The sequence below is a fragment of the Pongo abelii genome, chromosome 11, assembly GCF_028885655.2.
Source record: "Pongo abelii isolate AG06213 chromosome 11, NHGRI_mPonAbe1-v2.0_pri, whole genome shotgun sequence".
In the NCBI taxonomy this organism is placed as follows: Eukaryota; Metazoa; Chordata; class Mammalia; order Primates; family Hominidae; genus Pongo; species Pongo abelii.
The window spans coordinates 119,657,855-119,685,435 of record NC_071996.2 but is presented as its reverse complement, the minus strand read 5'-3'; the positions used below and the strand labels follow the sequence as shown (position 1 = coordinate 119,685,435).

Sequence of the window (27,581 nt, the reverse complement as noted above, 5' to 3'; positions counted from 1 at the left end):
AATTCAGTCTCCACTAGCTAGCTTTTGTTATCTGTGTTGCCTGTCTGTCCTTGAGGGCATTTGAGTTTGCAACCCTTGGCTGAGCCTTTACAGAGACACTTCTGCAGCCTGACACCCCACTGTGAACAGCAGAGGCTTCCGCAGAAACCAGCCCACTCATCTTTGTAGAACCCTAGTAATTAATAGTACTGTGCTGTATCAAGTAGGAGCAGGGGCTCAGAGCCGTTAGTTGTGCTGACCAACATGGCTTGGCTCTCATGGTGGGGGTGTGGGAGCCCAGGCCTCCTCCGTGGAGTCTGGTGCCCCCAAACAAAGCCTGTGGCCTACTTGGGTGGCCCAAACCAGGCTGCAGCTGCCACCCTCCCGCCCATCACTCACCCACCAGCCACTGTAGGTCTCAGCCTCATCACCCTGTGCTCTCTCCCTGCAGGGGGAGCTGCTGAGCCCGTGCCGCTGTGATGGCTCGGTCAAGTGCACACATCAGCCTTGCCTCATCAAGTGGATCAGCGAGCGGGGCTGCTGGAGCTGTGAGCTGTGCTACTACAAGTACCACGTCATCGCCATAAGCACAAAAAATCCTCTGCAGGTACAACCCAGGACTGCCTGGTGGGGTTGCTGGGCCTGGGGCTTCCACACCACCTGCTTCAGCAGGAGGTTTACTTCACCTTAGATTCAGGGCAGTTTGAGGAAAAGGAAGGAGATGGGCTGGATGGGCAAGCACGGTGGGCGGCGCGGGGCAGGAGGAGATGAAAGGACATTTGTGTTTTCTCTTAAGCTTCAGCAAGAAGAAGAGGAAGAGATGGGGCAAAGAGAGGGAAATAGACACAGAAGGAAAGAAGTGTGGAGAATCAGAGGGAAAAGGGAGAATAAGTAAGTGAAAGGATGAATAAATTAATGCAGAAAGGAGAAGAAGAAAGAAGGAAAGGAAAGGAAGAAATGAAGGAGGGAGGAAAGAAGAAGAAAAAAAGAGAAAGGCCAGAGGGCAGAAGAGAACAGGAAACAAAAAGACAGAAGGTGGGAGGGGTGAGGAGAAGGACTGAGATCAAGCTATGGGCTGGTAAAGAAGAAATAAGAAGAATAGACGCAATGGCACTTCTCACACATCAATGTGCATGTAATTGATCTGCAGTCTTCTCAAAATGCAGGCTATTCAGTAGGTATGGAGCAGGGATGTTGTATTCGGTAGGTTTGGAGCATTTGTTGATGCTTCTGGTTCAGAGACCACACTTCCAACGGCAACGGACAGAGGGAAAAACAGAGAAGAAACAGGAGAGGGAGGCAGAGAAAAATGGGAATAAGAGCAATAAGAAATAGAAGAAGGCGAGAGAATATTAAAAAGCTACTGTGGAAAGGCAGGCAGGGCCAGAGTGGAATGAGGGCCTGCCACACAGATTCAGACAGAACTTAGGGATCCTCTGCCTGCCGCCACCACTCTATCCCTGCCCTGACACATCCATTGTCCCCAGGGGAGCTGGCAGGCCTGTGCCGCCCTCACAAATGCCCCAAATCAAGCAGCTCTCCTTTGAGGAGCACACACATACAAAGAGCATTTTGCTTCTGAAAATACCTTCACATATGCATGATCAGCCAGCCAGTTAAGCTGCCACATAATCAATTAGTGAGCACGAGAGTGAGGATGGGGACTTCAGCTCCTGGCACAGTCTCACTCCTCCTCTCTGGGGTGGTGGTGGAGGGGGGAGTCCTGAAAGCCCAGGAGGGGTAATGGGGGTTGGGAGGGATGGTGGCGGTGGGGTCTTTGCATGGAGGAGCAGCTGGAAGCACCCACAGCTATGATGTCCAGGGTGTTTTATTTTACACCCCATGGAGTTTTACATGGGGCAATCCCAGGAATGAGTGTGTGTGTGTGTGTGTGTTGCACACACACAAGTGTGCTGGGGTTGCAGGGCATTTCTGGAAGGTGGCACTAAAAGCCCCAGGCACCTTAGCCCTCTTAGTAGTATACCAAGGGGTCATAAAGAGGTGCCTTTCCCTGCTGCTGGTTCCATCTTCAATTCATTTCAAAATCTCAAAGTGTCTTAAAATAGCAGTGTCGCGAGACAGCTGACTCCACGTCCTCTGGGTTCCAGCAGGGGTCTGAATGCATTAACCCTCCCCTTCCTTTTCAGCCAGCTCAAGCCTCAAGAAAGGATCAGATTCCAAACTCATGAGCCCAGCCCAAAGCACATTTCCTTGGCTCCACCCTTGGCTCATAAAGTGAAAATGCATTTAGGGATAACTTTTTCCTGGGGGTAAAAAAATGAAAAGGTTATTCTAATCTCCCAAGTCAGGTAAGCAAGTGGCAGTGTTAGCAATATGGATCTATAAGGATCCATATGGATCTATTCCTGAGTCCCTACCCTGTCTTCCACTGTGAGTTTCTTGACACTCACTGCTGGGGGCTCCCTCTGATTCTGTTGCTCCTGGAAATGCAATGGTGTGTGCTCAGTAAATGCCATCTCACTTCTGGATAGCACTGGAAGAAGGAAGTAGTTTGGATTAGAAGCAATTTTGTGTGGTTGTGGTCCAAATTGTCCCAATTGTATGTCCTGCGCTCCTCAGGCCCAGCAACATGTGAGCTGCCTGCTCAGTACAGTGGGCAACTTTTGGGCTACTATGCCCCAGCCCAGCTGGATCATTTGCAGTGTAGGATGGAGCTGGCAGGCCCCACCACAAGTGGGCGGAGCAATGGATGGGAATCCCAGGCCTGCCTCTGCTATCAGAGAAGGGAAGCTCCTTCCAGGTCTCCTGGTTCTCTTACCTCTTGGTTCATGCCCCAGACAGAGTCATGAGAAGTAGGCCAGGCATGGTGGCTCACACTTGTGATCCCAGCACTGATGGGAGGCTGAGGCTGGAAGATCACTTGAGGCCAGGAGTTCAACACCAGCCTGGGCAACATAATGAGACCCTGTCTCTACAAAAGAAATTAACTGGGAGTAGTAGTCCATGACTGTAGTCCCAGCTACTCGGGAGGCTGAGGTGGGAGGATTATTTGAGCACAAGAGGTCTAGGTTGTAGTGAGCTATGATTATGCCACTGCACCACTCCAGCCTGGGTGGCAGAACGAGATCCTGTCTCAAAAAAAAAAAAAAAAAAAAAAAGGTTGTGAGAAATAATACACTGCTTCCTGTGTCCCGTGGGGCATCATCTCAGCAACCCTCCAGAAGCAATATTTCCAGCCAGAAGAACCACTGAGGAAGGAGGCACAGCATGACCCTGAGAGTCTAAAGGCTTCATGGCCGCTTCCTACCCTCTCTTTGTTATATGTGAATTGCAATTATTAATGAACATTTAGTTAGTGCTTATTAGGGGCCAGTCAGTGTTCTAAATATTCACATATATTGTATAATTTAGTCCTGGAAACAGCCCAGTGAAGTGGGCACTATTATTTTTCCTAACCTACAGATGAGACAATGGAGGCACAGAAGGGTTTAGCAACGTGCCCAGGATGACACAGCTACCGAGTGGTGGAGTGGATGTGGGGGTCTGACTCCTGGGTCCAGGTCTTAACTTCTGCACAGGCACGTTTGGGAATATCCCCGCCTTGACATGCTGATCTGTATTTTTGCTGAAACATCATTAAGAACGCCCTTCAAAGCACTGGTTTAAGAGTGATTTCGTTTAACATAACACTCTAGGAAGCAGGAAAGACCAATTATTTCTATTTTACAGAAAGGAAAGTTGAGGGTCCTCATGATTGCTTGACTCCTCCTAGGTCACACTCAGTGCGTAGGAGCGGAGCCCAATCAGGATCGGGTCATCTGATCCCTCAGTCGGTGCCCCTTCCTGTTCTAAGACACACAACATCCAGTCTCTGTGCTCTTCCCCTTGTCTCTCCATTCATTGGTGCTGCAGGTTGGGAGTTCAGGGTATGGAGAAACCTCATGATACTGAGATCAGAGTGGGGATCTGGTGACAGCCTAGTACCCCGGGTGCCCATCTCCCCCTCTCAGCCCTCCTGTGATTTTTTCAGAGCTTGCTCACTCTCTGCTTTCTCCCTCATCTCTGTGGAGCCTCATATGGGACAGACAGGAGGAGAGTGCCTTGTCCATAGCACCCCACCCTGCTCCTTCGTCACGCTTCACACTGAGTCAGGAGCCCCATTTAGTTCCACAGCTGGCTTCAGAGCTGGTAGAAGGGGCTTTAGGGATGAAGAGAAGCTTTCTGTGCCTCTATATTTGGCATTTTTGAAGTCTAGAGGAGCAGGAGAAAGTGAGGATGATGGATGCCTCAATGGTAGAAACAAAAACTCAGCCAGAAGCCCTCTTTCCAGGCAGCAGGGCAGGCCCTGGAAAAAGCATTTGTTGTGCATGAAAGAAATCTGTATGACGAAGTCATCTTCTGGAAAATCCTTTCATTATGTGTAACCCTAGGCGGGGGAAAACAGTGGAAAATGTAAAGGCTCAATTACCTGTAATGGAGGCTATCTGTTTAATTAAACGTAGAGGCTGATGTCCTACGTCTGCACCAGCAAGTGAAATGTTTCCTAACAGTTAAAATTCCCTGGAGGCCACTGGTCAGGCCAATCCCAGCTGCAGCCAGAATGAATCAAATGCTTCCATCTGGGTCTACCTGTTGGCAGAGGGAAAGTAGTCTGCCTTTCCTCAGAGTTCAGAGTGAAATGCTTTCTGGGGGTGTTCTTTGCAGAGTGTTATGCAAATCTGTCCAGTCGAAAGATGTCCTTCCCCCTACCTTCCCAAATTTGATCCTGTCAGTCCTCTGCTTAAAACCATTCATATCATCACATCTACACTTAGGACAAAGCAGAAAGTCTCTGCATATTCTACAAGGTTCTGTGTGATCTCTCATTCTTCCTTTTCCAGTTGTCTCACCCCACAAGCTCTTTTGCTGTCTCCACTCCACCCACTCTTATCTTCTCCCAGGCTTTTATCCTTCCCATGCTTTCTTCTGGCACAGGCCTTTCCACATGCTCTTCCCTCTGCCAGGAGCAGTCTTCCCTCCTTTCTTTGCCTAGTAACCGCTTAGTCAGCTCAAGCATTGCTTCCTCTGGGAAGTCAAATCCCCCTATCACCGGCTGTCACTGTGCCATGTTCCTCCCTGACTTACCCTTGATGAATTTCATGTTCAAATAATTATATTCCTAAGTTCCCTAGACCATAAGCTCCACAGGGGCAGGCACCTTGTCTGTTCTCGCCTAGGGCTTCATTGCCAACACCCAGCATGGTAGCCAGCACATAGAAAATACTCGATATATATTCCTTGAGTAAGTGCATGAATAAACCCCAAGTTAAAAATCTAACTCCTGGCTCCTTCAGACCTGTACTGCCTGGACCAGCCATAGAATCATAGAATTTCAGAGTCGAAACTCACCCACACCCTAGCCTTTAACCCATCTGTCAATACTGCTATAAGCACAGGGCTTTTTCTGTTAAAAAATGAAATAATAGTGTTGGTATACATTCAGTAAATTATAAGCTGTTTTTCTTCTCTCTCCCCACATCTCATTCTCTCGTCTACTGAACTGGTAATCTCTAGCATATAAATTAAGAGGCATGCAAGATGATGTTGTAGAAAGCAAGAAAAAAAAATCAAAAACAAAAAAGCCTGTGCACTCTCAGCACCTATTAGTGAGAAAATAGATGTGTTTCTCTGGAAAGAATCATCTGGTGGCAGGCCGGGCACGGTGGCTCACACCTGTAATCCCAGCACTTTGGGAGGCCAAGGTAGGCGGATCACGAGGTCAGGAGATCGAGACCATCCTGGCTAACACAGTGAAACCCTGTCTCTACTAAAAAATACAAAAAAATTAGCCGCGCATGGTGGCAGGTGCCTGTAGTCCCAGCTACTCGGGAGGCTGAGGCGGGAGAATGGTGTGAATCCGGGAGGTGGAGCTTGCAATGAGCCGAGATCGTGCCACTGCACTCCAGCCTGGGCGACAGAGCAAAGACTCCATCTCAAAATAAATAAATAAATAAATAAATAAAAGAATCATCTGGGGGCCTAGAACACCACCTTCACTAGCTCTGCATTTTCATTGTTCCCTCCATTTCTCTGTGTATATCATAATCAAGTCTAAGGGTCTTCCTTTCCAGCCATGCCCACCTAGAGCCCCCTCCTTACAATGAACTGTCATCATTTGGTGTGACAGAGATTTCCTCTGCATCAAAAGTTCAATGTGAAATTCAGAAACCTGCAAAATGCGCATTGTACCACAGGTTGGAAAGCCCTGGATTAAATCCTAAATCAGAGGTGAGCTGTTGGAGCAGCAGACAGAAGAGGGGTGGGAATGGGATAAGGGCATCCAAGCAACTGCTAACTGGCCTTTCTCTCCCCTGCAGTGGCAGGCCATCTCTCTGACGGTCATTGAGAAGGTTCAGGTTGCAGCCGCCATCCTGGGCTCCCTCTTCCTCATCGCCAGTATTTCTTGGCTCATCTGGTCAACTTTCAGCCCCTCGGCAAGATGGCAGCGCCAAGACCTTCTCTTCCAGATCTGCTACGGGATGTATGGCTTCATGGACGTGGTGTGCATAGGTGGGTCTGAGGGTTTGTGTCCATGGGAAGTAGGGAACCATGTGCTCGTGGGATGGACAGATCCCTCAGGATTCCCCACTGTGGGAGGCTGAAGCAGATATGGCCCCAGGCTTGAGACCTGGGAGCTCAGGAGAGGCCAGAGGCTTGGATTCAAGGGGTGGATGGAAAGGGGGAGGAGGCAGGGAAAAGAAGGAAGATCTAGATCTTTCCCAAACAAACCTGTCTTGCACAGTTGAAGATAAAGATGAGGCCTGCCTCTAGGAGGATTTGAGAAAAATTGTTAATCTATGTACCTCAAGCAGGATGTGCATGGCCTCCTCTCCACTGTGCACCCTACACTGCCAAGCATGACAAGGGATGCCTGCCCATTTCATTCCATTCTCTTCACAGCAAACCGCCTAGAGACAGCCATGGTTGAATCTGCCCCCACTCCTTGCCTTATTCCAGCTTTCTCTAAGCCTGTTTCAATGCCCTGGGTTTCTCTAGTCCAGTGGTTTTCCAGCTTTGTGCAGTACTGGGGCCTCACACACAGCTCCAGGCTCCCCCATCCCACCAGGGAATGGAAAAGGAATGCTGCACAGAGAGGCTTCAAATCCTCACTCCTGTTTCATCATGGCTTCCGTTCTTTTATCTATTTACATGTGTTTCTGTTCCAGATAAGGTTTTGTTTAAAAGGTTTCAGTGTTTTAGAAAAAAAAAAATTGGAATCCACTGCTTTAGATCCTGCTCCTTCCCTGACCCCACCCCCAAGTTTATGTTCTTCCTTTCTTCCACCATATAGTTTGGGTGGTTGAGGGCTGGGTCTTTCCCCTCCCTCCCCCAACAGATGACTGTGGCTGTTGACTCTGAAGATGTGGTCCAAGCAGCTAAGGAGGTGGGGAAGCGCTGGTCAGACATCCCACCCTAGAACTCTCAGGTTATCCCCTAAGTCACAGTCCTGGGAGCATTAGAGTTCCACAGTTATCCTCTCTGGTTGTTATTAGTATGTATATTGTATTAAATATGCTACACTTCTCTGTTTGGCAGAAAAATATCTATTAGCTAGAATTTGGCTGGGATGATGTTTGTGTGAATTTCTTTGGAGTTCTTTAATATTAGGGATCAGAAAAGCCTGGAGACTTACATACTGGTTGCAGCAGCCAGAGACCAGGGATGCTGGAACTTGTAAACTTCTCTAAGCCATCTTGCTGTCTCTCCACCTTAGCTAAACCAATATATCAACTCCAAGTTCAAGAGTCTTTTAATTATAGCACCTAGGCAGTGAGAGAAGCAGACAGCCCAGGTTTGGAGGACTATGAACGGGGAACAATTTGACATTGATGCATTCTAATTTCTTTCCGCCTCCCACCAAACTCCCCTCCTACTCCTGCTGAGCCCTGGATTATTGATGCCAAAAGCCAGGTGTGTCTCCATATGGAGGTTTATAGCAGCTCTGGCATGGAAGGGGGAAACAGTGGAGGGGCCCCTCTAGCTGCCCTTCATTCTCCTTCAGGCAGGCTTTAGATCAGTCTCTGATGTGTCCTATAAGACATGCTTTCCTGTCACATGATGTATTAGTCAGCTAGTCAGCATTGGCTACAGTAACAAACAATTCCACAAATCGCAGTGCCTTACAACAAACATTTATTTCCCATTCAGGGGTTTGGGAGATGGCTTTGGTTCTGCTGAGGCTGGCTGGACTTAACTTCTGGTTGTGCATTGGGTTCAGGCCTGCTCTGAGTGTCTCCTCATGCTGGGACCCAGGCTAAAGGAGCAGGGACTACTGGGTGTGCTATTTTCCTAGATGAATGCAGGAGCACAAGGGGGCTTGGTGGAAACTTGCAATGCATCTCAAAACGCCTGCTCAGAACTAGTGCACTGTCCCTTCTGCCCACAGCCTATTGGCTAACACAAGTAATCAGTAAGCCCAACATCAATAGGGTAACAGGGTAAGGAAATAAGTTCCTTCCCTGGAGGGAGCACAGACAAAAGAGAGAAGCATAAATGCCCACTACCACCAGTGGCTCTACAGATTTGAAGACCGAATTGAATATAGAAGAGACCATGTCATCGACCAGTCTGGCTTGCTTGCTTTGCAGCTGAGAGAACTGAGGCTCAGAGAGAGGAAATAATCTGCTCAAGGTTCTTATCTGGGATTAAAAGCGAGGTCTCCTGACTCACAACCCAGTGCTCATTCCATTAGCTGTCTTGCACCAGAGAGCAGGAGTCCCATGGTGTGACCTATGGAAAACCTACAGATGCCACCTGTGACTTTGAGTGCACCTGGGCCCACTCACAAGGGGGCTGTCACACACAGATCTGTTCCCCATGGCTCTGAGCCTCCCAGCGCTCCCGCTCAGCCTGGCCTGGTGCTCTGGTCTCTCCTTCTCATGGTGTTTCTCTCTGAGTAGGGCTCTGTGCCATCTCTCCTCCTCCTCCTGTTTCTTGGCTTTTTTCTAGCTGCCTGCCTTTTCCCTGGCACACTTCTATCTCTCTAATTCTTTTTCTTATACACATGTGGCACTCAATCCTTCAATTTATTGGGAGAAGCAGAGTGGGCTGAATATTGACAGTTTTCATTGTTTTCCTTTCTTCGGAAAACATAATAGCCCAAGATGCAAAAGCACACCATAATTTCTCCATTCTATGCTGACAAGCCAGTGACTGCTTGGAGACAGCTATGGGGTGGGAGAGGGAATGCAGAGGGACCCTAATTGCTTTCAGTGTCGTCCAAAAGTGGAGATCTATTGACATTTAGACCATCTCACCTTTAAGGAGTTCAGACAGCTCTATCATTGTATTGATTATAATAAGAACCTATACCATTTCAGAGCATGACTGCAGGGGCAAGGATTCGTCTTCCCATTTTTCAGATTGTGAAATTCTGAGACAGAAGCATTTGTCTTAGGCTGACTCCCACAGCAGAGTAGAACTCTCAGTTCAGTGTTTTCATAGGAGAGGTTGTCCACAGGGGAAAATGCTAGGAGAAGAAATAAAAAGGAGTAATACGTGATCTTGCAAGAGAGTGGGAGGTGCAAGGCAATTGTGGGAATCCACAAACAGATTCTTGGGGTTGCAATGATGGGGATTTTAATGATGGTAAAATGATGATAACCAGTAGTGATAATGGTGGTTTGAGGGTAAAATTCAACTTCTCCTTCTGTGCAGTATTTTGTCCAGTAGAGGGAAAACGCATCACACTGCACAATTTGGTGCAAAAATATCTGCTTTTTAAGGGCTCTCTGGAGGGAGAATCGGGTAGAGCCTGCAATGCCTGCCAGGGATATCTTTATTTTTAGGCTCAACTAGACATTCTGACTCATGGGGACTTCCAGAGAGCACACTTGGCATTAGATTCACTCAGGGCAATGTAGGACAGGAACCACAGCCTCTGGGATGGCAAGTCGGGCTTACCTCTGCAGGGAGTCCTGACCGCACTCTACATCCTAGTCCCCGGTTATTCTCTTGGCTCCCAAACAGTAGCTCAGGAGCAAGAAGATGAGACCCACAACCATGGGTATAGGGTCCACCTGAGCATCATTTCCAGGGTTCCCGCAGAAGTCATACTCAGTTCAGGTCACTGTGCTCGGGGAAGTCCAAAGCCACAGGCTCCCAGCAGGCATTCCCAGTAAAGCACCCATCAACCAGGGGTTGCCCCCAACTCAAGTGATGCTGTAACACAACCGACACTCCAACTTCACCAAATTTCCAGAATGCCAACCCAGGGTGCAGTTTGCTTTGAGAGAAGGAGAAAATGTCCCCATCGCCCCTCTCCCACCACCTCCTGCCTCCACCCATGAACCTGGACCTCTGGCCACCCAAACCTGATTTACTGAACCAATGAGAGACAGAGAAGCTAGAACAGGGAACAGAGACCTGGCTGGGACTGTCAGAAGGAGGCACAGCGTGGTCTTCTTGCTGCACGAAGGCGGAAACAAAGGCAGGAGCCACGGGAGGCATCTATCTTCCATTTGAGGCTTCGACAGTTTCAAAACCTGATAAGTTAGTTTGCTTCCATGAAAAAGGGGGAAGCTTCCCTTCCAGAAGTCCTGAGAGAGTGGAAGAAGATAATGTGAATGGGAAGAGGAAGAGGAGGCTCCCTGGCAGAGAGTGGGTGGAAGGGATTTCAGCAGAGGGGCATCTTCTCAAGAAATGCTGGTTGAGGAAAACGTTGACAAAAAAGCATCAATATCCATAGGCCCAAGCTCCTTGGATGGGTGGAGCAATTCAGCACCTGAGATAAAAATGTTATCATCAGGAGAAAAGAAAATGAGTCTGGCCCTGTGTTGGCTCAAAAAGCCAAGTAAGAGAAGAGGAACAAAACCATCTGCTACGATGAGTCTCTAGACTTTCTTTGTATTTCAGATACCAAGGACAATTTGTTTATTCCCTAAGACTGTTAAATGGCCACAGATAGTAAAGAATATGAGTAAACATAAAATGGATGGTTTTAACAAATCGTTAACAATGTATTTACCTTTCCTTTTGGAGCGGTGTGCTGAAGGACAGCTCATGAAAGTGGGAGGGACTCCAAGGAGAAACTTCACGAAAGCCAACAGAAGCTCTGCAGATATGCCCTGCCAGGAACCCAGGAGGATGCTGTGTAGGACACTGCCTGCTTGCTGCTCATGGAGCTGCTTCAACCCCATCCACAGCTGTATCCATCCAACTGGCTTTTAGTGGTCAATGAGAAGACTCCAGATCAGTGACTCTCAGAGAATGCCTCAGTGCTTACCAAAGGATTTTGCCTGAAATGACTGCCAGGAAAGTCTGAGCTCCCTATTTGATACAGCACAGCTCCAGAGTTGAGGATGATGTCTTTAGACTTGGTTATACCAGAGGGTTGTACAATTACTGACACAAGCTGCCTCGACAGACGAAGCATCTCTTAGCTTAGGGTCCTAACTTTCTAGACTAATACATGCCACTGTGAAAGCCAAACGTAAGTTGCTTTGGATGGAACAAACTGTGACATCCCTGCAAGAACAGAGAGAAACTGATTAGCCACAAAAGATAAGCAGGATAAGTATTAGGATGCATATTTAACAGGTGAGGAAAGGCTTAAAGCAACTGTGCTCCAAGTCACACAGCTAAGAAAATGGTGGAGCGGAGGATTGGACCAAGAACCTCTGGCTCTAATTCCAGGGCTCTTTCTACTATCTATTTCTTCTCTGATTGCTCTGCAAAATTGCAAATGCAGAGCTTGGTTGGGGAGACACGTTGTAGGGGAAATTAGTCCAGTAATATTTTGACCCTTATGATAACTGCTGGTAATAATCAGAAATTCAGTGAGCCCCAGCTGCTCCTGTCCTATATTCAGGGTTTGGGAGGTTAGCCATTGTTGCATCTCCTTTTTGATTGTGCTATTTTGACATCAATTGAGAGAGAAGCCTGAGAAATTGAGATGAAATTTTATGGTGTATCTCCCTATAAGATACTCTGGTGAAAGTTTCTTCAGGTGAGAGAAGCTAAATCTAGTTAACATGAACTTGGGAATCCATTTATTCATTAATTTAAAAATATTTATTCAGGCCAGACACAGTAGCTCACACCTGTAATCTTGGCACTTTGGGAGGCCAAACTGGGAGGATTGCTTGATACAGCCTAGGCAACACAGGGAGTTTTATTTGAGATCTCTAAGCCTCCCAAAATGCTGGGATTACAGGCATTAGCCACCATGTCTGGCCTACCAGAGATGTCTAAAAAAAAAAAAAAAAAAAAAAAAAATTAGCCAGGTGTGGTGGTGTGCACCTGTAGTCCCAGCTACTTGGGAGGCTTAGATAGGAGGATCACTTGAGCACAGGAGGTCAAGGCTGCAGTGAGTTATGATGGTGCCACTGTACTCCAGTCTGGGTGACATGGTAAGACCATGTCTCAAAAAAAAAAAAAAGAAAGAAATATTCAGAGGAACCTGGGTATATACACTCAAATGAGAGAGTCACCTGCTTTCAAGAATCTTTCTTCTAGTCGGGGAGGCAGACAAGGTAATCACTGAACCCCATATAATAAGAGCTGGGACTGAGGTCTGAACATAAGAATCAGTGTGAGCCCAGGAAAGAGGAACTTGAGTCAGAGCGGGTCACATCCATTCCTTCAGTAGCTTTTGTTGGCTGCCTTGTTTTGTTCCCAAAACTAGGGAACATTCACAAAGAGATGAATAAGACACAATTCCTTGCCCTCAAGGAGCTCATAGTCTACAAGTAAGTCACAATCCAGGATGGGCTGTACATGGTACAGAGGAAGGTAGAGCAGAGCAGACAGCAATTGACTCTCTTGGGGGAGTCCAGGAAGGCTTGTTGAAGGAAGGAACCCTATCCTTGAGCTAGTTTCCAAAGACAAATCAAAGTTCATCCAGAAGAGGGGGAAAGAGTATTTCAGGCAAAGGAACTAGCATCGTATGGAGGTGCAGAGACATGAGTGAGCCAGGTATGCTTAGGAAATATTGGGGAGTCTGTATGGCTCAATGCAAATAGTCAGGCTGGGAGGTCGGTGATGGGCAAGGGGCTTGGAGAAGTTGGCCAAGCCAAATCCCACAGAGTCATGGGTCATGTGCTAAGCCACTCAGATTTGACCCCACTCATGGTGGAGAGGCATTGATAAAATTTCAAATGGGGAAATATGATCAGATTTGCATTTTAAATTGAACTCTAGTTCAAATGGGGAAATATGAACAGATGTGCATTTTAAATTGAACTCTAGCAACTATGGAGAGAATGGGTCAGAGGTGGACAGAATAGGGAAGGTAAGGACTTCGTTGGAAAATGCTTATAATAGGCTAAGCAAGAAATAAAGAGATTCAACACAGTGGCAGTAGGGAAGAAGTGTAGGGATGACCTTGAGAGGTACTTAGGATGTAGATTTGATAGGGTTGTTTGGGTCCCTCTCAGGAGAGTGAGAGTCCCAGGGTGTGGCTTGAGTGGGGAATGGGCACCATAGTGGAGCCTGAGAATGGGATGAGCAATGGATAAAACAAAGGACAACAAAAGGGTATGTCCTTGGCAAAGGCACCAAAACAAAAGGACTATCTTAAGCCTAAAATCCAGGCAGAGAGGCAAGAGCCTCTCTAAGCCAAGTTTGTAGTAGAAGATAAACAAGACACATGGAGTACATTATGGAATACAAGGAGGAGAAGGCAGTACCAAGAAGAGGTTTCTTTGTCAGGGTAGAAAGAGGGAGAGGCCTTTTATAGCACACAGGTGGTCCCCTCCTGTGACATAGAGGAAGATGTTGAGGGCCTTGGTCCTGTTCTGACAAGGGTTGGTGACTGATGGGGTTGGGGCTGGTGATAAAAGAGGGTTAAAAATCTCTGGTAGGCCAGACATGGTGGCTAACGCCTATAATCCCAGCATTTTGGGAGGCTAAGGCAGGAGGATCACTTGAAACAAGGAGTTCAAGACCAGCCTAGGCAACATAGCGAGTCCTCATCTCTACAAAAATTTAAAAAATTAGCCAGGCACGGTGGTGCACACCTGCAATCCCAGTTACTCAGGAGGCTGAGAAGGAGGATCACTTGAGCCCAGGAGTTTGAGGTTATAGTGAGCTATGATTATGCCACTGCACTCCAGCCTGGGTGACAAAGTGAAATCTGTCTCAAAAAAAAAAATTTCTGGTGGATGCCTAGGTTTCTGTAGGCAATTGGATAATGAGGCTTGAAGACAGATTTGGAAGTGAACAGTAAAAGGTGTTTGAAGCTGTGGGTTTTGATGAGAAAATGCAGTGTTCAGAGAGTAGGTGGCTGAGGACAGAGGACTAGGGGACACTAACCAAGTAAGGGACGGTTGAAGATAGAGAATGAGAAAATAATAGGAAGGACTGAGTCACAAAGGCCACAGTGGTGGGTTTCCCAAGTGGCAGCCATACTACAGAATGGCCCAGGGCTCAGCTTCTTACTAACCTTGTGACCTTGAGGAATTGGCACTTCTCTCTGCTTCCCTTTCCTTGTCTATGAAATAGGATAATAACACCATCATCAGAGGGCGGTTCAGAGGTTTGAGCGCTATGGCAAATGTAAAGGAGTGTGTCCTTGTAATTATCAGGGACCAGGTAGGAAGCGCTTGATCAGGGTGGATTCCCCTCAGAGGGAACACTCAAGAAAGTTTTGCCAAAACTGTTATAATCAGAATGCAGCCACAGCCTAGATATAGAGATCGCCTGAACCTGCGTCCTCACGTCATTAAAAGTCTGCTCTTATTTGGAGTAGTGCTTTTTCTTGAAGGTTCTTGATTCCCTCGCCCATGTCCCCTCAATGAGAAGATCTGATTACATCTAATGTCCTCGTTCCACCTGCTTCTTCTTCTGTCATCTCTAATGACGCTGTCCTCTGCTGCGGAGAAGCTGACAGAGCCTCCCAGCAAACAAATTGGGCATTCTCTGCTCCAGTGGGTCAAGTTATTAGGATTTAACAAGAGCAAATTAATTAAGGGCTTTGGCACCAAAAAAACATTTTTTTTAACTCTACAAACGTAAAAGATTGGACATCAAATAGTCAACTCTGCAAAAATGAGGCTCTCTTCTTCATCATGTTTGTTTTTAACTTGTGATTGAAATGGGGTCAGGGGAAGGAAGGAAAGGAATGTTCCTGAGATTATTTCCAAAGCTTTAAAACAGTAGAATATGGTAATCAGCAAAATTATAGAAAGTTTTGTTTTTTTTAAGCTTCCTCTGTGTGTGGTCCCCTAAGGTTCTTTTCAGTGATTTAAAGATGCCTGGCCCCTGTCCTCTGAGATGAAGGAATTTAAATCTCACTTTATAGCAAATAGGCAGAGGATGGGGGCAGCAGGATTGTACAAACATTTTTCTTTTAAACCTAATTTTAATCCACGTTAACTACAAAACATATATATGCCACAAAAATTACTTCCTCTCCTCCTAGCTAGAAATGACTCTACCTGTAAAACCTTTTAATTTCCTGATTAGGAAACTTGGAACATTTGTTGGAGGCAGCCCAGTGCAGTACAAGAAACTAGGAAGCAGATCTAGGCCTGAAGAGCAGAATAGCCACTATATTAGTCCATTTTCACACTTCTATAAAGAACTTCCCTGATACTGGGTAATTTATAAAGGAAAGAGATTTAATTGACTCAGTTCCACATGGCTTGGGAGGCCCCAGGAAACTTACAATCATGGCGGAAGTGGAAGGAGGCACCTTCTTCACAAGGCAGCAGGAGAGAGAAGAATGAAGCAGGAACTTCCAAACACTTACAGATCTTGTGAGAATTCACTCACTATCACAAGAACAGCATGGGGGAAACCACTTCCATGATCCAATCACCTCCCTCCCTTGACATGTAGGGATTACAGGTCCCTTTCTTGACACATGGGGATTACAATTCAAGATGAGACTTGGGTGGGAACACAGAGCCAAACCATATCAGCTACTAATCACCTCTATGGCCTTGGACAAGTTACTCCCTCTCTCTACAACTAGTTCCTCATCTATAAAATGAGAGGGGTGAACCCGACAACTTCCAGGTTCCTTCCAGGTCTGACATCCCAGGATTTTGATGTCACCTCCACACTGAGATGCCAGGGCTTGCAAAGGCTGACACTTGTGGCCATGGGGCATCCCCAGCACTGTTGGGCTGGGCCACAAAACTGACATGAGAAGCAGCAGCTGTAGAAACTGGTGAGATGATGCCCATCCACATTCTGTTACTTGCATGTAGCTTATCTGGTTTTCTAGATTCCGTGTTAATTCCTTCCCACCCTCCTGGGGCCTCCTGTGATGGCCACCAATCTCCACAGCCAAGTGGCTGGTTGCTTAGAGATGAAGATGAGTGATTTAGAAGCAGATGCACTGTCCTTTTCGAAGGAGACCCCTCGAGAGGCACTTCATTTATCCCAGTTGTGCTGACAAAGCTCAACATATTTTAGGAATATCTCTTGGGAACTGTCTTTGGCACAGAACAGATTCAGGAGTGGCCTGTCTGTTGGCAGTGGGTTTGTGACTAGAAATAGCCCCAATTTGATACATAAGGTGGATGCTCAAGCCAGCTAATACATTTTGGGGACAATATGAAACATGCCATCAAGCCACAAACTTCTTTTCTTGTGTGGCCCCTAACCTAGAGCTGTAGGTATGTTAGTTAGAGTACCTTCAGCAGATACAAAAAAATAAGCCCCTATGTGTCAGTGGTTTAACCCAATAGAAGTCCCTGAGCAGTAGGAGATTCTCTTCCACACAGCAATCTGGAGTCCCAAGCTCCTTCCATCTCTGGGCTCCACAGGCCCCTTGGGCTGCTGAGTCTTTTGCCTCCAGCTAATAGAAAATTAAAGAGAACATGAGTAAGTCATCTTCTGCCCCAGCCTTGCACACGTTTTCCCTCAGTAGCCATTTCTTTTTTCTTTGTTTTTATTTTTATTGGGCAAACCTCATTCTATAAAATCAAATGGAATGAGTGTTCCCTAGACCCATTTCTTAAATGCTGGCCTGGCTTGTGGTCACATTCAGTACTAGTCACCTGGTCTCACCTTGGTGCAAAAAGCTAGAAAATGTAACTTCTCAGTGGCAACTTTATACCAAGGAAAGGGAGTGTGGATTTTAGTGGACCGTTAGCCATCTCTGTCACAGAAGACCAACCCCACTGAGCAATTTCCAGAAATGTTCTGAACTGGGATAGCCCAATAGGAGTAAATACCCTATTTCCAAAGGGCAATCCTTGGGATTTTAAAAGACAAAACTCTGATTCGATATAGAAAGATGTTGGCATGTTTACTTAAATAAACTACTTTTGTAACTTTATGGTAACTTTATAATAAGTTTTGTAATTTTATAATAGCTCATGTGACGTGTAGCCTGGCCATACCCGTGTCCAGTATAAAGCTGCACCCTGGAGAATACTGGGCAGGCAGTGATGTTGTCAACCTGGCCTCTCCCAGCAGTACCCCCTGAACTCACCCAAAATAGCTGGTTATATTCATTTCTTTCAACCCTTGCCTGATATGTGCTTTGGTACAGGTTCTTAACAGGGCTGGGCACCAGAAGAGTGGAGTCTGGAAGATGGGTGGTTGGCAATGGTAGGGCTTCAGAGTGAGACGCTACTAAGCCTCACCCCTTAGCTGTCTGACAGTGGGGAATTCTGCGGGGAAGGAGAGTGCCTCTCTGTGGTTGGAGAGGAGGCACCGGTATGAGAATCAGTTGGTCTCTAGAGTGCTTTTTACCTCTGGCATGTCATTCATATACAAACAATGACTTGACTGAGGGTTGGAGAGTCAGGAGATGAGAGAGCAGGTACTTGTGTTGGGGACAAGGTTGCCAATGAAGAAGAAGAAGGAGAGGTGAGTGGGCTTTTCTTGTGTCCTGTAATCTCCCCCACAATAATCAATATCATGTGGCATTGAGTGTTACATGTGTCCCAGGCACAGTACCAGGTATTGGCACGCAGGACTTACTACTTTATTTAATCTCATAACAACCCTATGAGGAAGGGTTTACTGATGAGAAAACTGAGTCTCAGAGAGAGGAAGTCCCTTACCTAAAGCCGCAAGGTGAGTAAGTGGCAAACACTCTGAAAGCTTAATATTAATACATACTCACTGGTAAGTCAACTCTTAGTTGTGGGGCACAAAGGTCTTTGGGTCTAGGAGAGGAAGCATTTATTTCTTCAGTATCTTCCCATTTCCATGTCTATGACATCTGGAAGTAGATTACTTTTTAAAATTACTTATAACAATTTTTGTGATCAAAATTTAGAACCTTCTGTGAGGGATAAAAACCATGTCCTAGCCTAGCAGTCCACACACAGGCAGCATCAGCCTCACCTGAGGTTTCTTAGGAATGCATATTCTCAGGCCTCAGCCCAGAGCTACTAAGCCAGTAGGCCTCCAAGATTGCAGCCTGGGAATCTGTCTTAACAAGCTCTTTGGGTGATTCTGATGCACAGTAGAGTGTGAAAGGCAGCTGGGCTCAGTGGCTCATTCCTGTAATCCCAGCAGTTTGGGAAGCTGAGGCAAGAGGATCGCTTGAGTTCAGGAGTTGAGACCAGTCTGCAACATGGCAAAACCCTGTATCTATAAAAAATACAGAAATTAGCCAGGCATGGTGGTGTGTGCCTGAAGTCCCAGCTACTTGGGAGGCTGAGGCGGGAGAATCGCTTGAACCAGGAGGTCGAGGCTGTAGTGAGCCATGATCACACCACTGCACTCCAGCCTGGGCAACAGAGAGAGACCCTGTCAAAAAAAAAAAAAAAAAATAGTGTGAAAAGCACTGTTCTAGAGTTGTCAGTAACTTTCATGTCACTTAACCCAGGCCACTAGCAGGACGTGGAGTAGGGGTGGGATTCTGATGACCCGTGGAGCTTGCAGCTTTATGAGGAAGAGGAGCCCCGGAAGGTGGAGAGACATTGGAAAGATGAAGGAGACAATTCTTCTAGAACTGGATTTCCCACAGATACAGCCCAGGGTTGGGTACATTGTAGGTGATCACTAGAAAACCATTAAATTAAGTATTTAAAAACCAGAAAGGACTTAATCAAAACTTGTTGGGTTTCTGATGTTACTATGCCCCCTCATTTCCCATTTTCTCCTCCTATGACTTTTCTGCGTCTGTTCACCAGCAGCCTTTCTTCCTAATCGAATCCAGTTTATTTCTCTATCCACTGCCATTTCCCATCCCCCTTCCCTTTTTCCCACCTCTTCAACCTTGGCCACGTCACCTGCTCCTATCAGATGAGCCCCAGTCATCTTCCCCTGTTTCTTTGGTACGCTGCCACCCAAGAAATCAATAAGAAATTTGTAGAGCAGGGAGCAGAGGAAGGGCTGTGAAGAGTGGATTTGAATGAGGTAGTTTGTGCTTTTCCCTCTTTTGCCAAACGAGCATTATCTAGAAAAATAGGTCCACCTTCCTCACCTTCAGCCAACTATCCATTAAAATGGCTTAACTACTTCCTGAACACTAGACAGTTAGATAATTGGAAGGCAGCATTCACACCAGAAATTTAAGTCACACTCTTCAATCAGGACAAAATTGTCTGATCAAGAAGCTAATTAAGAATCAAATGTACTGTCCCTTACTGGAAAGAGTGAATTTGGGGCTTCAGAAGATCCCACTTCTCTCTCTCTAGACCCCATCTCTTCCACTGTACCATTACACTCCTGGTGCTGTGTTAGCTGCCGGAGATTAACCAGACCTGGCTCTGTCCTCAAGGGGCTTACAGTCTGGAGAAAAGAGCATAGCAATGTTCAAACAAGATTTGTGGGATAAATGGACAGATGAATGGTTTCAGTGCCAAGGGTGCGTAAGTACACATTCAAAAGATTGGCAGAGATGATGGGAGTTGGTACAATTGGGAGAGGGTGAGAGAGTGGGACAGCAAGGAAATCTCTTTGTTGAGCATCTATCAGGCCAGAGCAGAGGGTCCACCAGTGATCTTCAGGAGATTTAGTACAGGGACAATTTGAGTGTCTGTTTTCTTTCCCCTCCAGAGAGATGGTCCTTCCCTTCATTAGCTCCTCAAAGGGGTGTGATCCAAACAAAGGGCTAGAAACCCCTGAGATTACCTCTTTTTCGATGAACCTTGAAGACTTGTTGAGCGAGGCATGATTTCAGACACAGTTTGAACACTGGAGGAGAAAGTGGCCTTGTGGGTGGCTCTGGTCTCCGAGAATTGCAACCTGTTGGAGACTGAAGAGGCTCTGAGGTTTTGCACCAGGAGGCTGGGGTGACTCATTGCTGTTTGCTCTAAGCCGGCTGCTCCCCTGGATCCTCAGTAGCTGTGGGATGAAGCCCACCGAGTGATCATCTTACCCACCATCACAGGGCCCAGCTCCTGGCAGCCTCACTGTCTGCACCAGCATCCCTTTCCTGCTCAGCTCATCCCTACATCTGAGCCCGTCTTCCCAGCCCTTCACCGTGCCCCCCTGAACTTCATGTTCCATCATTAGCAACCTCCTCTCTGTGTGTTCCCTCCATCTTTCCTACCTGAAGCATGGCTGTGTCCTGAGAACACTGTTTCCCTCACACTGATGGCGGCTGTTCTTTCCCCCATACACTGTGTCTTGTGGGGTCTGGAGGTGGGGCCCATGTCCTTGATTTCCATCACCACTCGCAACTACTTCTCTTCCTTCATGCTTCAGAAGCCTCAGCCCCTTCGAAGTCTTTCTTTCTTTCTTTCTTTCTTTCTTTCTTTCTTTCTTTCTTTCTTTCTTTCTTTCTTTCTTTCTCTTTCTTTCTTTCTTTCTTTCTTCTTTCTTTCTTTCTCTTTCTGTCTCTCTCTCTCTCTCTCTCTTTCTCTTTCAGGCAGAGTCCTGCTTTTGTCACCCAGGCTGGAGTGCAGTGGCATGATCTCGGCTCACTGCAACCTTCACCTCCTGGGTTCAAGCAACTTTCCTGTCTCAGCCTCCTGAATAGTTGGGATTACAGGCGTGTGTCATCATACCTGGCTAATTTTTGAATTTTTAGTAGAGATGGGGTTTCACCATGTTGGCCTGACTGGTCTTGAATTCCTGACCTCAGGTGATCCACCTGCTGCAGCCTCCCAAAGTGCTGGGATTTCAGGCATGAGCCACTGCACCTAGCCAAAGTGCATCTTTCTTTACCACCCATTTTCCCTTCTGGATGCTGTTGGCTGCTGGCCACCTACTCAGTCCTCAGATACCCTCACGCACTTGTTGTACTGTAGCATTTGCACTGAAATATATATTGTTTTGTTATAAAAGATTTCCCTTTATTATTTTTATTTTATATTATCTGTTAGGGCATTATATTAATTTAAAAGACATAGTAGCTATGAATTTCATTTCAGAATAGGAATGGTGATGTTAAAATATATTTGTTATAAAAACGGGATGTTTGGTGTGATAGCATTGAGGATGGCTGATGCAGATAGTCTTTCCAATTCCCTGCTCCAAAGATCTTTTTCTCCAGCGCACTCCAGCCCCAATCAAATAGTCACATCCTAGATTCATAATTGCTAGTAACCACACCACTTCCAAAATCTGGATTTAAACATCCCACTCTCCGACCATCACCCCCCATTCACTGACTCCAATAATCCTCTAACCTCATAAAGACTTGGCCTTGACTCTCTCACTTTTCACTTTTCATTATTCCTTATACCTTTCATATTCTCATCCCCAGCCTGGGCTCCATGGTCCAGCATAATAACCACTGTCTTGCAAGTACATATAATTCTCATGTCTGCTTGCCCAGGGAAACTGTTTACCCTGGTTAAACCCAGGCTTCTTCTTCTTCCACATGTGCACCTGAGCAAGCAGTTTGAAGGGGTGGAGAAAATCACACAACCAGTAGCTAGATTCACTTCAGATTTGTGGCTACAAATCTCAAATGGACACTTAACACAGTGAGCTAATTCTACCACATCTCCCTTGTAAATTCACACTCCTACTTTCCGAGATAATTATTTCCCACCTTCTCCTCTCTCCACAAATCTTTAACACTTCCTCTCTTATCTTTTCTATCTTAGCTGATGACTTCATGGGGAAAAAAAAAATATGTGTACTTGGATGAGAACTACCTGATTTTCTTGCTGTCATTTCTATCATTCTCCCTCCTTCTGTGCCCATGGAACCGGTGGTCATTTCTCATTTTACTCAAGCTGACCTCTTGATAACATTGTAAAGAGTCACTGCACTCTTTCTGAATCCTTCCCTAGGCTTTTGGGTCTCCACACTTGCTGGTCTTGCTTCTACCCCATTGGTTGCTTCTTTTGAGCCTCATTCATTGGCCCTATCTCCACCAAAGCCTCCACCAAGCCTCTAAACACCTGAAGCCCAGGGCTCTGTCTTTGGCCTTCTTCTCTCCCCTAAGAGGTCTCAGCCATTTCCAAGTCTTCAAGTTCTACCTCTACAATGATGGCGTCTATCTCCAGGCCAGACCTCTCCCTAAGCTTCAGACTCATATGTCCAGTTGCCCATCTGACCCTTCTAGTTAGATTTCTATCAGACACCTTAAACTAACCATGACCAAAATGTAGCTAGTAATCATTCTGATAGGCTTGAATCATGGGCCCCAAAGACATCCAGGTCCTAATCCCTGAACCTGTCAATGTTACCTTATATGGAAAAGGACTTTGCCAATGTGATTAATTTAAGGATATTTAAATGGGGACAGTATCCTGGATTATTCAGGTGGGCCCTAAATGTAGCCACAAGTGTTCTTACAAGAAGGAGAGGGAGATCTGATGACAGAAGAGTAGTAGGAGAGGTGAGAACAGAAGAAAGAGGTTGGAGCGATGCAAGAACGAGGCAGAAATTGCAATTTCTAGAAGCTGAAAAAAGGCAAGGAGACAGATTCTTCCCCCTCAAAGCCTCCAGAAAGAACCAGAAGGTGCCCTGCTGACACTTTCACGTCAGCCCAGTGGGACTGATTTTAGACTTCTGATCTCCAGAACTGTAAGAGAAACATGCGTCCCATTTTAAGCTACCAGATGTGTGGTATTTTGTCACTGCAGCAATAGGAAATGAATCCGGTCACCGCAGCCACCACACAAACCCATAGCCTGCCCCTGGTGCCCTCCACTTCTCAGGAAATGGCTCCCCATTCATGCAGCTGCTGAGGCCAAGAGCTTCGCAGTTGTCCAGATCTTTCTCTTCACTCCCACCTTGCCAGTCAGCAAGTCTTCAGCTCTACTTCCAGCACACGGCCTGACTCCAGCAGTTTCTCACTGCTCCACTGCCATGACCCTAGTCAATGCTATCACCATTTCCAACCAGCATGACATCACTGCTCCCTGCTTGGCTTTCCACTCCTTCTCTCGGCCCTCTTCACAGGTGCCACAGGTGGCTTTATGAAGGGTGAATCAGATCATGTCATTCCCCCTACTGAAACCATCAATGGCTTCCCATTATACTCAGGATACAATGCAAATCCCTAGCCATGGCCTATAAGGCTCTACCATCCATTGGCTTCTGCTCAACTTACCTCCCTCCACTTCCTCACTGCTGCACTGTATTGGTCACACTGACCTTCCCTCTGACCTTGTTCATTCCATTCCCACCTCCTGGCCTTTGCACTTGGAGTTCCTACCACCGGAGTGCTCTCTCTCCAGATTTTTGCATGGATCTCTCCTGTTCATCACTTAAGTCTCAACTCAGATATGATCTCCTCCAAAAGGCCTTTCCCACCACCCTTGCTACAACAGGATCTCAGTGCCTGCAGCCAGTGGCTATTTAACCCCAGCTATCTTCCTTAAGGCAATTGTCAGCACCTGAAATTGTCGCATTGGTTTGTTTACACGTCTATTGTGTGTCTCCGTAAAGATGTAAGCTCTCAGAGGGTGTCCTGCTGACTGCAGTATCCCAGTGCTTGGCACACAGTAGGCACACAATGATTATTTATTTGCCTTACTGCCTGGTGTAGCTTGTTTCCAACTCTATCACTGCCTCTGGCAGCTATAACTTCATCAAAGGGCTGTTTGTATCTCAGTAGTACTGGGGTATCCATGCAAAGAGTTAACTAGTGGGGTTTCTAGCAACCTTTAGCAGGTGTGGAGAAACCATGGGTTTTCTTTTGTGGTGCTTTAAAAGCACACAATTCATTCAACATCTGCTAAGGACTGGGTGCCATGGATACATAATAGAGGGAGGAAAAGATATTTATATTATGCCTTAGTGGATGAATTTGGATTTTGTCGAGGCAGGAAGGGGGTGGGGTGGAGTAGAAGTGGGCAAAGGCACTGCCTGAAGGTGCTCAACTATTTCATGGACTCGGCCTGGTGGCCCCTCCACCTTCTGCCTACTGGAACTCGCTGAGCTTGGGAATCTAGGGATGGTCCTCCCATGGCTCAGCACTGGAGCCATTGCCCATACCTTGCATAGATTCAGAGAGACTGTGGTCTCCTGGCAGTGACCCACTTCCTCTCATTTGGTCTCTGTTTCTCCTCTCCCTGCTGCCTCAGGTCTCATCATCCATGAAGGACCCTCGGTGTACCGCATCTTTAAACGGTGGCAGGCCGTCAACCAGCAGTGGAAAGTGCTGAACTATGACAAGACAAAAGACCTGGAGGATCAAAAGGCAGGAGGCAGGACCAACCCCCGGACCTCCTCATCCACCCAGGCCAATATCCCCTCCTCGGAAGAGGAGACCGCAGGAACCCCTGCCCCTGAGCAGGGCCCTGCCCAGGCTGCCGGCCACCCCTCAGGCCCTCTGTCCCATCACCACTGTGCTTATACCATCCTGCACATCCTGAGTCACTTGAGACCTCATGAACAGCGAAGTCCCCCAGGCAGCAGCCGAGAGCTGGTCATGAGAGTCACGACAGTGTGAGAGCAGAGGTCCGGGAGGAAGGCCATGACCACCACTGAGAGCCCGGAGCAGGGTGGGGAGGTGCAGTGGCACCCCCGGAGCCAACAGAGGGAGCAAGCAGAGGGTGGGGGGCCTGGCAGGAGCCCTGGGGTAGGGTCAGAGCGGGAGTGAGGCTGGTGCAGGAGCAGTTCTGCTATTTCCAATCAGTCAATGCCACTCTCCACAACAGCAGTGAAAACCAACACCAACTCAACAACAAAGTGCAATACAGGCTGAACCTGGCCCAACAGAAAAACCCTGCCCCAATGCGCCTGCAGGCAAGGTACATGAAGAAGCAGAGGCTGAGGGCAGGCAAAGCCTGTGTGACTGGTGGCAGTGCTGGAGGCCAAGGGGGCCAAGAGGAAAAGCATCTGTGGTCTGCTCTGCTCTCGCCCTCTTTGGTTTTGTTTCTCCTGGGGCTGTGTTCTGCAGGCAGCCAGGAAAGGGGGAGGCACGGGTGAGCTGGCAGGGTCACACTGCCTTTGGGGCTCCTGGGCTCATTTGGATGGGCAAGATTCGCGACAAATGGCTGTGGGGATGGTGGGGTGGATGGTCAGGGAGGGATGCGCAGGGAGGGAGATGCTGGTGTGAGCAGCCAGAGGGAGAGGTGTGTCTCCTTCCTGAAGGGACTTCCAAATGGAACTCCCGATTTCCGGTGGGCTAAAAGAGGGCTTAGGTTTGGAAAAGGGTGTCTTTCTGTGCCCTTGTTAATTTATTTTATAGTGATTTGGTTCAAAGATGTTTACAGGACACACACACACACACACACACACACACACACACACACACACACACACCCCTAGAGAAAAGTACAGATTCCAGTGGATATTTCAAGCACAGTTCTGCTGCTGTGGCTTCAGCTTTGGAAGCTGTCAATCCCGGAGCAACTTTCCCAACTACCCAACCCCACCATGGCCAGGACATGTGCAATGCCAGCCCCTTCTTGTCTTGGCACATGCACAGACCCAGTCCCCTCACGGTAGGGCACCCCCGACATAGGGGCTTCCAAGTGAGCAGCTGCAGTGGTTGGGAGGAGCTTGGCCAGCGTGCCCCAAGGAGTGGAGTAGAGCCCAATCTAAGTATTCCTTGCTGCTTGGAACCCTCCCCAAAGAGGCAGTCAGGCTGATGCTCAGTGCTTCGTGCTCCCTGCTCCTTCCCGTGCAGCCAGGTGGGCCCAAGGGTGCACTGGCAGGGAGCACTACCCCTGGACCCCTTCTGCTCACTCTGGAGACCCTGCCAGGGAAGGCCACTGGGTGTTCACCTGCAAAGTTTCTGGTTGTCACTGCACAATGGCCGCGTCATCCATGGGTATTAAAAGGACACTGTCAAGTACTTTTTTAAACTAGTTTTTAGGGTTTTTTAAAACTCTCTGTTGTTTGTAATATTCTCTTAAAAGCTTGAAAATAAAACTTCTTTCCCTACCATTAGTGTCCCTTTCCATATGCGAGTTTTTCTTCCTCTTCCCTATCCTCCCTCTGTGGTGTAAACAGCCTTCTTTCTCCCTGTGTCTGCTCCATCCCTAGATTCTCCCCCATCACAAGAAATCAAGCACGTTTTCATTTCTCCTTTGAGGGCACGGATGGGGCAGGGCAGGCAGGGAAGTTCCCTTCTGTGTGCCTGTGTGTGAATCTGCAGTAAACTCCTGGCCTCTTCTTGGCATCCTAGCAGACAGAGTCCTTCAGGCCCCAGGCTCTCCCAAGGATTCTGCCCAGGAATCCTAGAAGCAGAGACAATGGGTGCTGGGGCAGTTTGGAGAGCTCCACTTCATCTGGTCATTTCACAGAGGCTGGGAAAGCCACACACAGGAGAGGGGTGTTAAGACCTCATTGCCCTGACAGTGTCCTTTGACTATCAGAGGACAGCACCCACATTAAGGCCTCATGAGAAGGCTTGGACATATTATGAGGCAGCAGACAAGATCTTTTTTTCCTTCAACTTAATCTGGCCCTCCCACCCTGGGGCTGGCTGTGGGTCAGGCAATGACATCAGTGGGGTGTGCATAGGCTTAGAAAGGTTCCTCCCTGATGAAGCTCAAAATCCAGAGAGTTAAGAAAGACACACTTGGAGAGAGACTGAAGGACACATACAAGGAAAACATACAAACAAATGAAAACCAATCACACTGTGCAAATAAACCATGTAGAGGAAGCATGTTTATTTTTCAGTATGGTCTGGGAACAGGCCTTTCAGTTTAATTAAACATTTATGGAGGCTATAGATGTGTTATACGGACTATCTGTTTTCAAAAAAGTATTACAGAGTGGGTTGCAGTGGCACGTGCTTTAGTCCTAGCTACTTGGGAGGCTGAGGCAGGAAAATCACTTGAGCCCAGGAGTTTGAGGCCAGCCTGGGCAACATAGCAAGACCCCAATTCCAAAAAGAAAAAAAGGCTGGGCGCAGTGGCTTATGCCCATAATCCCAGCACTTTCGGAGGCCAAGGTGGGCAGATCATTTGAGGCTAGGAGTTCAAGACCAGCCTGGCCAATGTGGTGAAACACCATCTCTACTGAAAATACAAAGTTAGCCAGGCATGGTGGCACACACCTGTAATCCCAGCTACTTGGGAGGCTGAGGCAGGAGAATCACTTGAACCCAGGAGGCGGAGGTTGCAGTGAGCCAAGATTGCACCACTGCACTCCAGCCTGGGCGACAGAACAAGATTCAGTCTCAAAAAAAAAGAGAAAAGAAAAAAAGGTATTATAATACAACGAAATATGCATATCATCAAAACTATAGTGGCCATGATGTTGTTTTTCTTTGGTGGTTCACAAGGCTGTTTAGACTCTTGCAGCCATTGATGGTCATCATTTGAATATGTTGTACTGAAGAAGAAGAGGCAATTAATAATAAACTCTTGTAGGATGCTGGAGTT

General features: G+C 47.2%; 1 protein-coding gene across 1 annotated transcript in view; it reads left to right on the top strand.

The window, feature by feature from the left end:
- MARCHF4 (membrane associated ring-CH-type finger 4) overlaps positions 1 to 26,133 on the top strand; it is a 109,994-nt gene extending 83,861 nt beyond the window's left edge. The window contains exons 2-4 of the mRNA XM_024243749.3: positions 431 to 586; positions 6,297 to 6,489; positions 24,324 to 26,133. Of these exons, the coding sequence (XP_024099517.2) occupies positions 431 to 586; positions 6,297 to 6,489; positions 24,324 to 24,691 (717 nt within the window). The 3' untranslated portion in view covers positions 24,692 to 26,133. The remainder of the gene's footprint in view (positions 1 to 430; positions 587 to 6,296; positions 6,490 to 24,323) is intronic.
- The last annotated feature ends 1,448 nt before the right edge of the window (positions 26,134 to 27,581 follow it).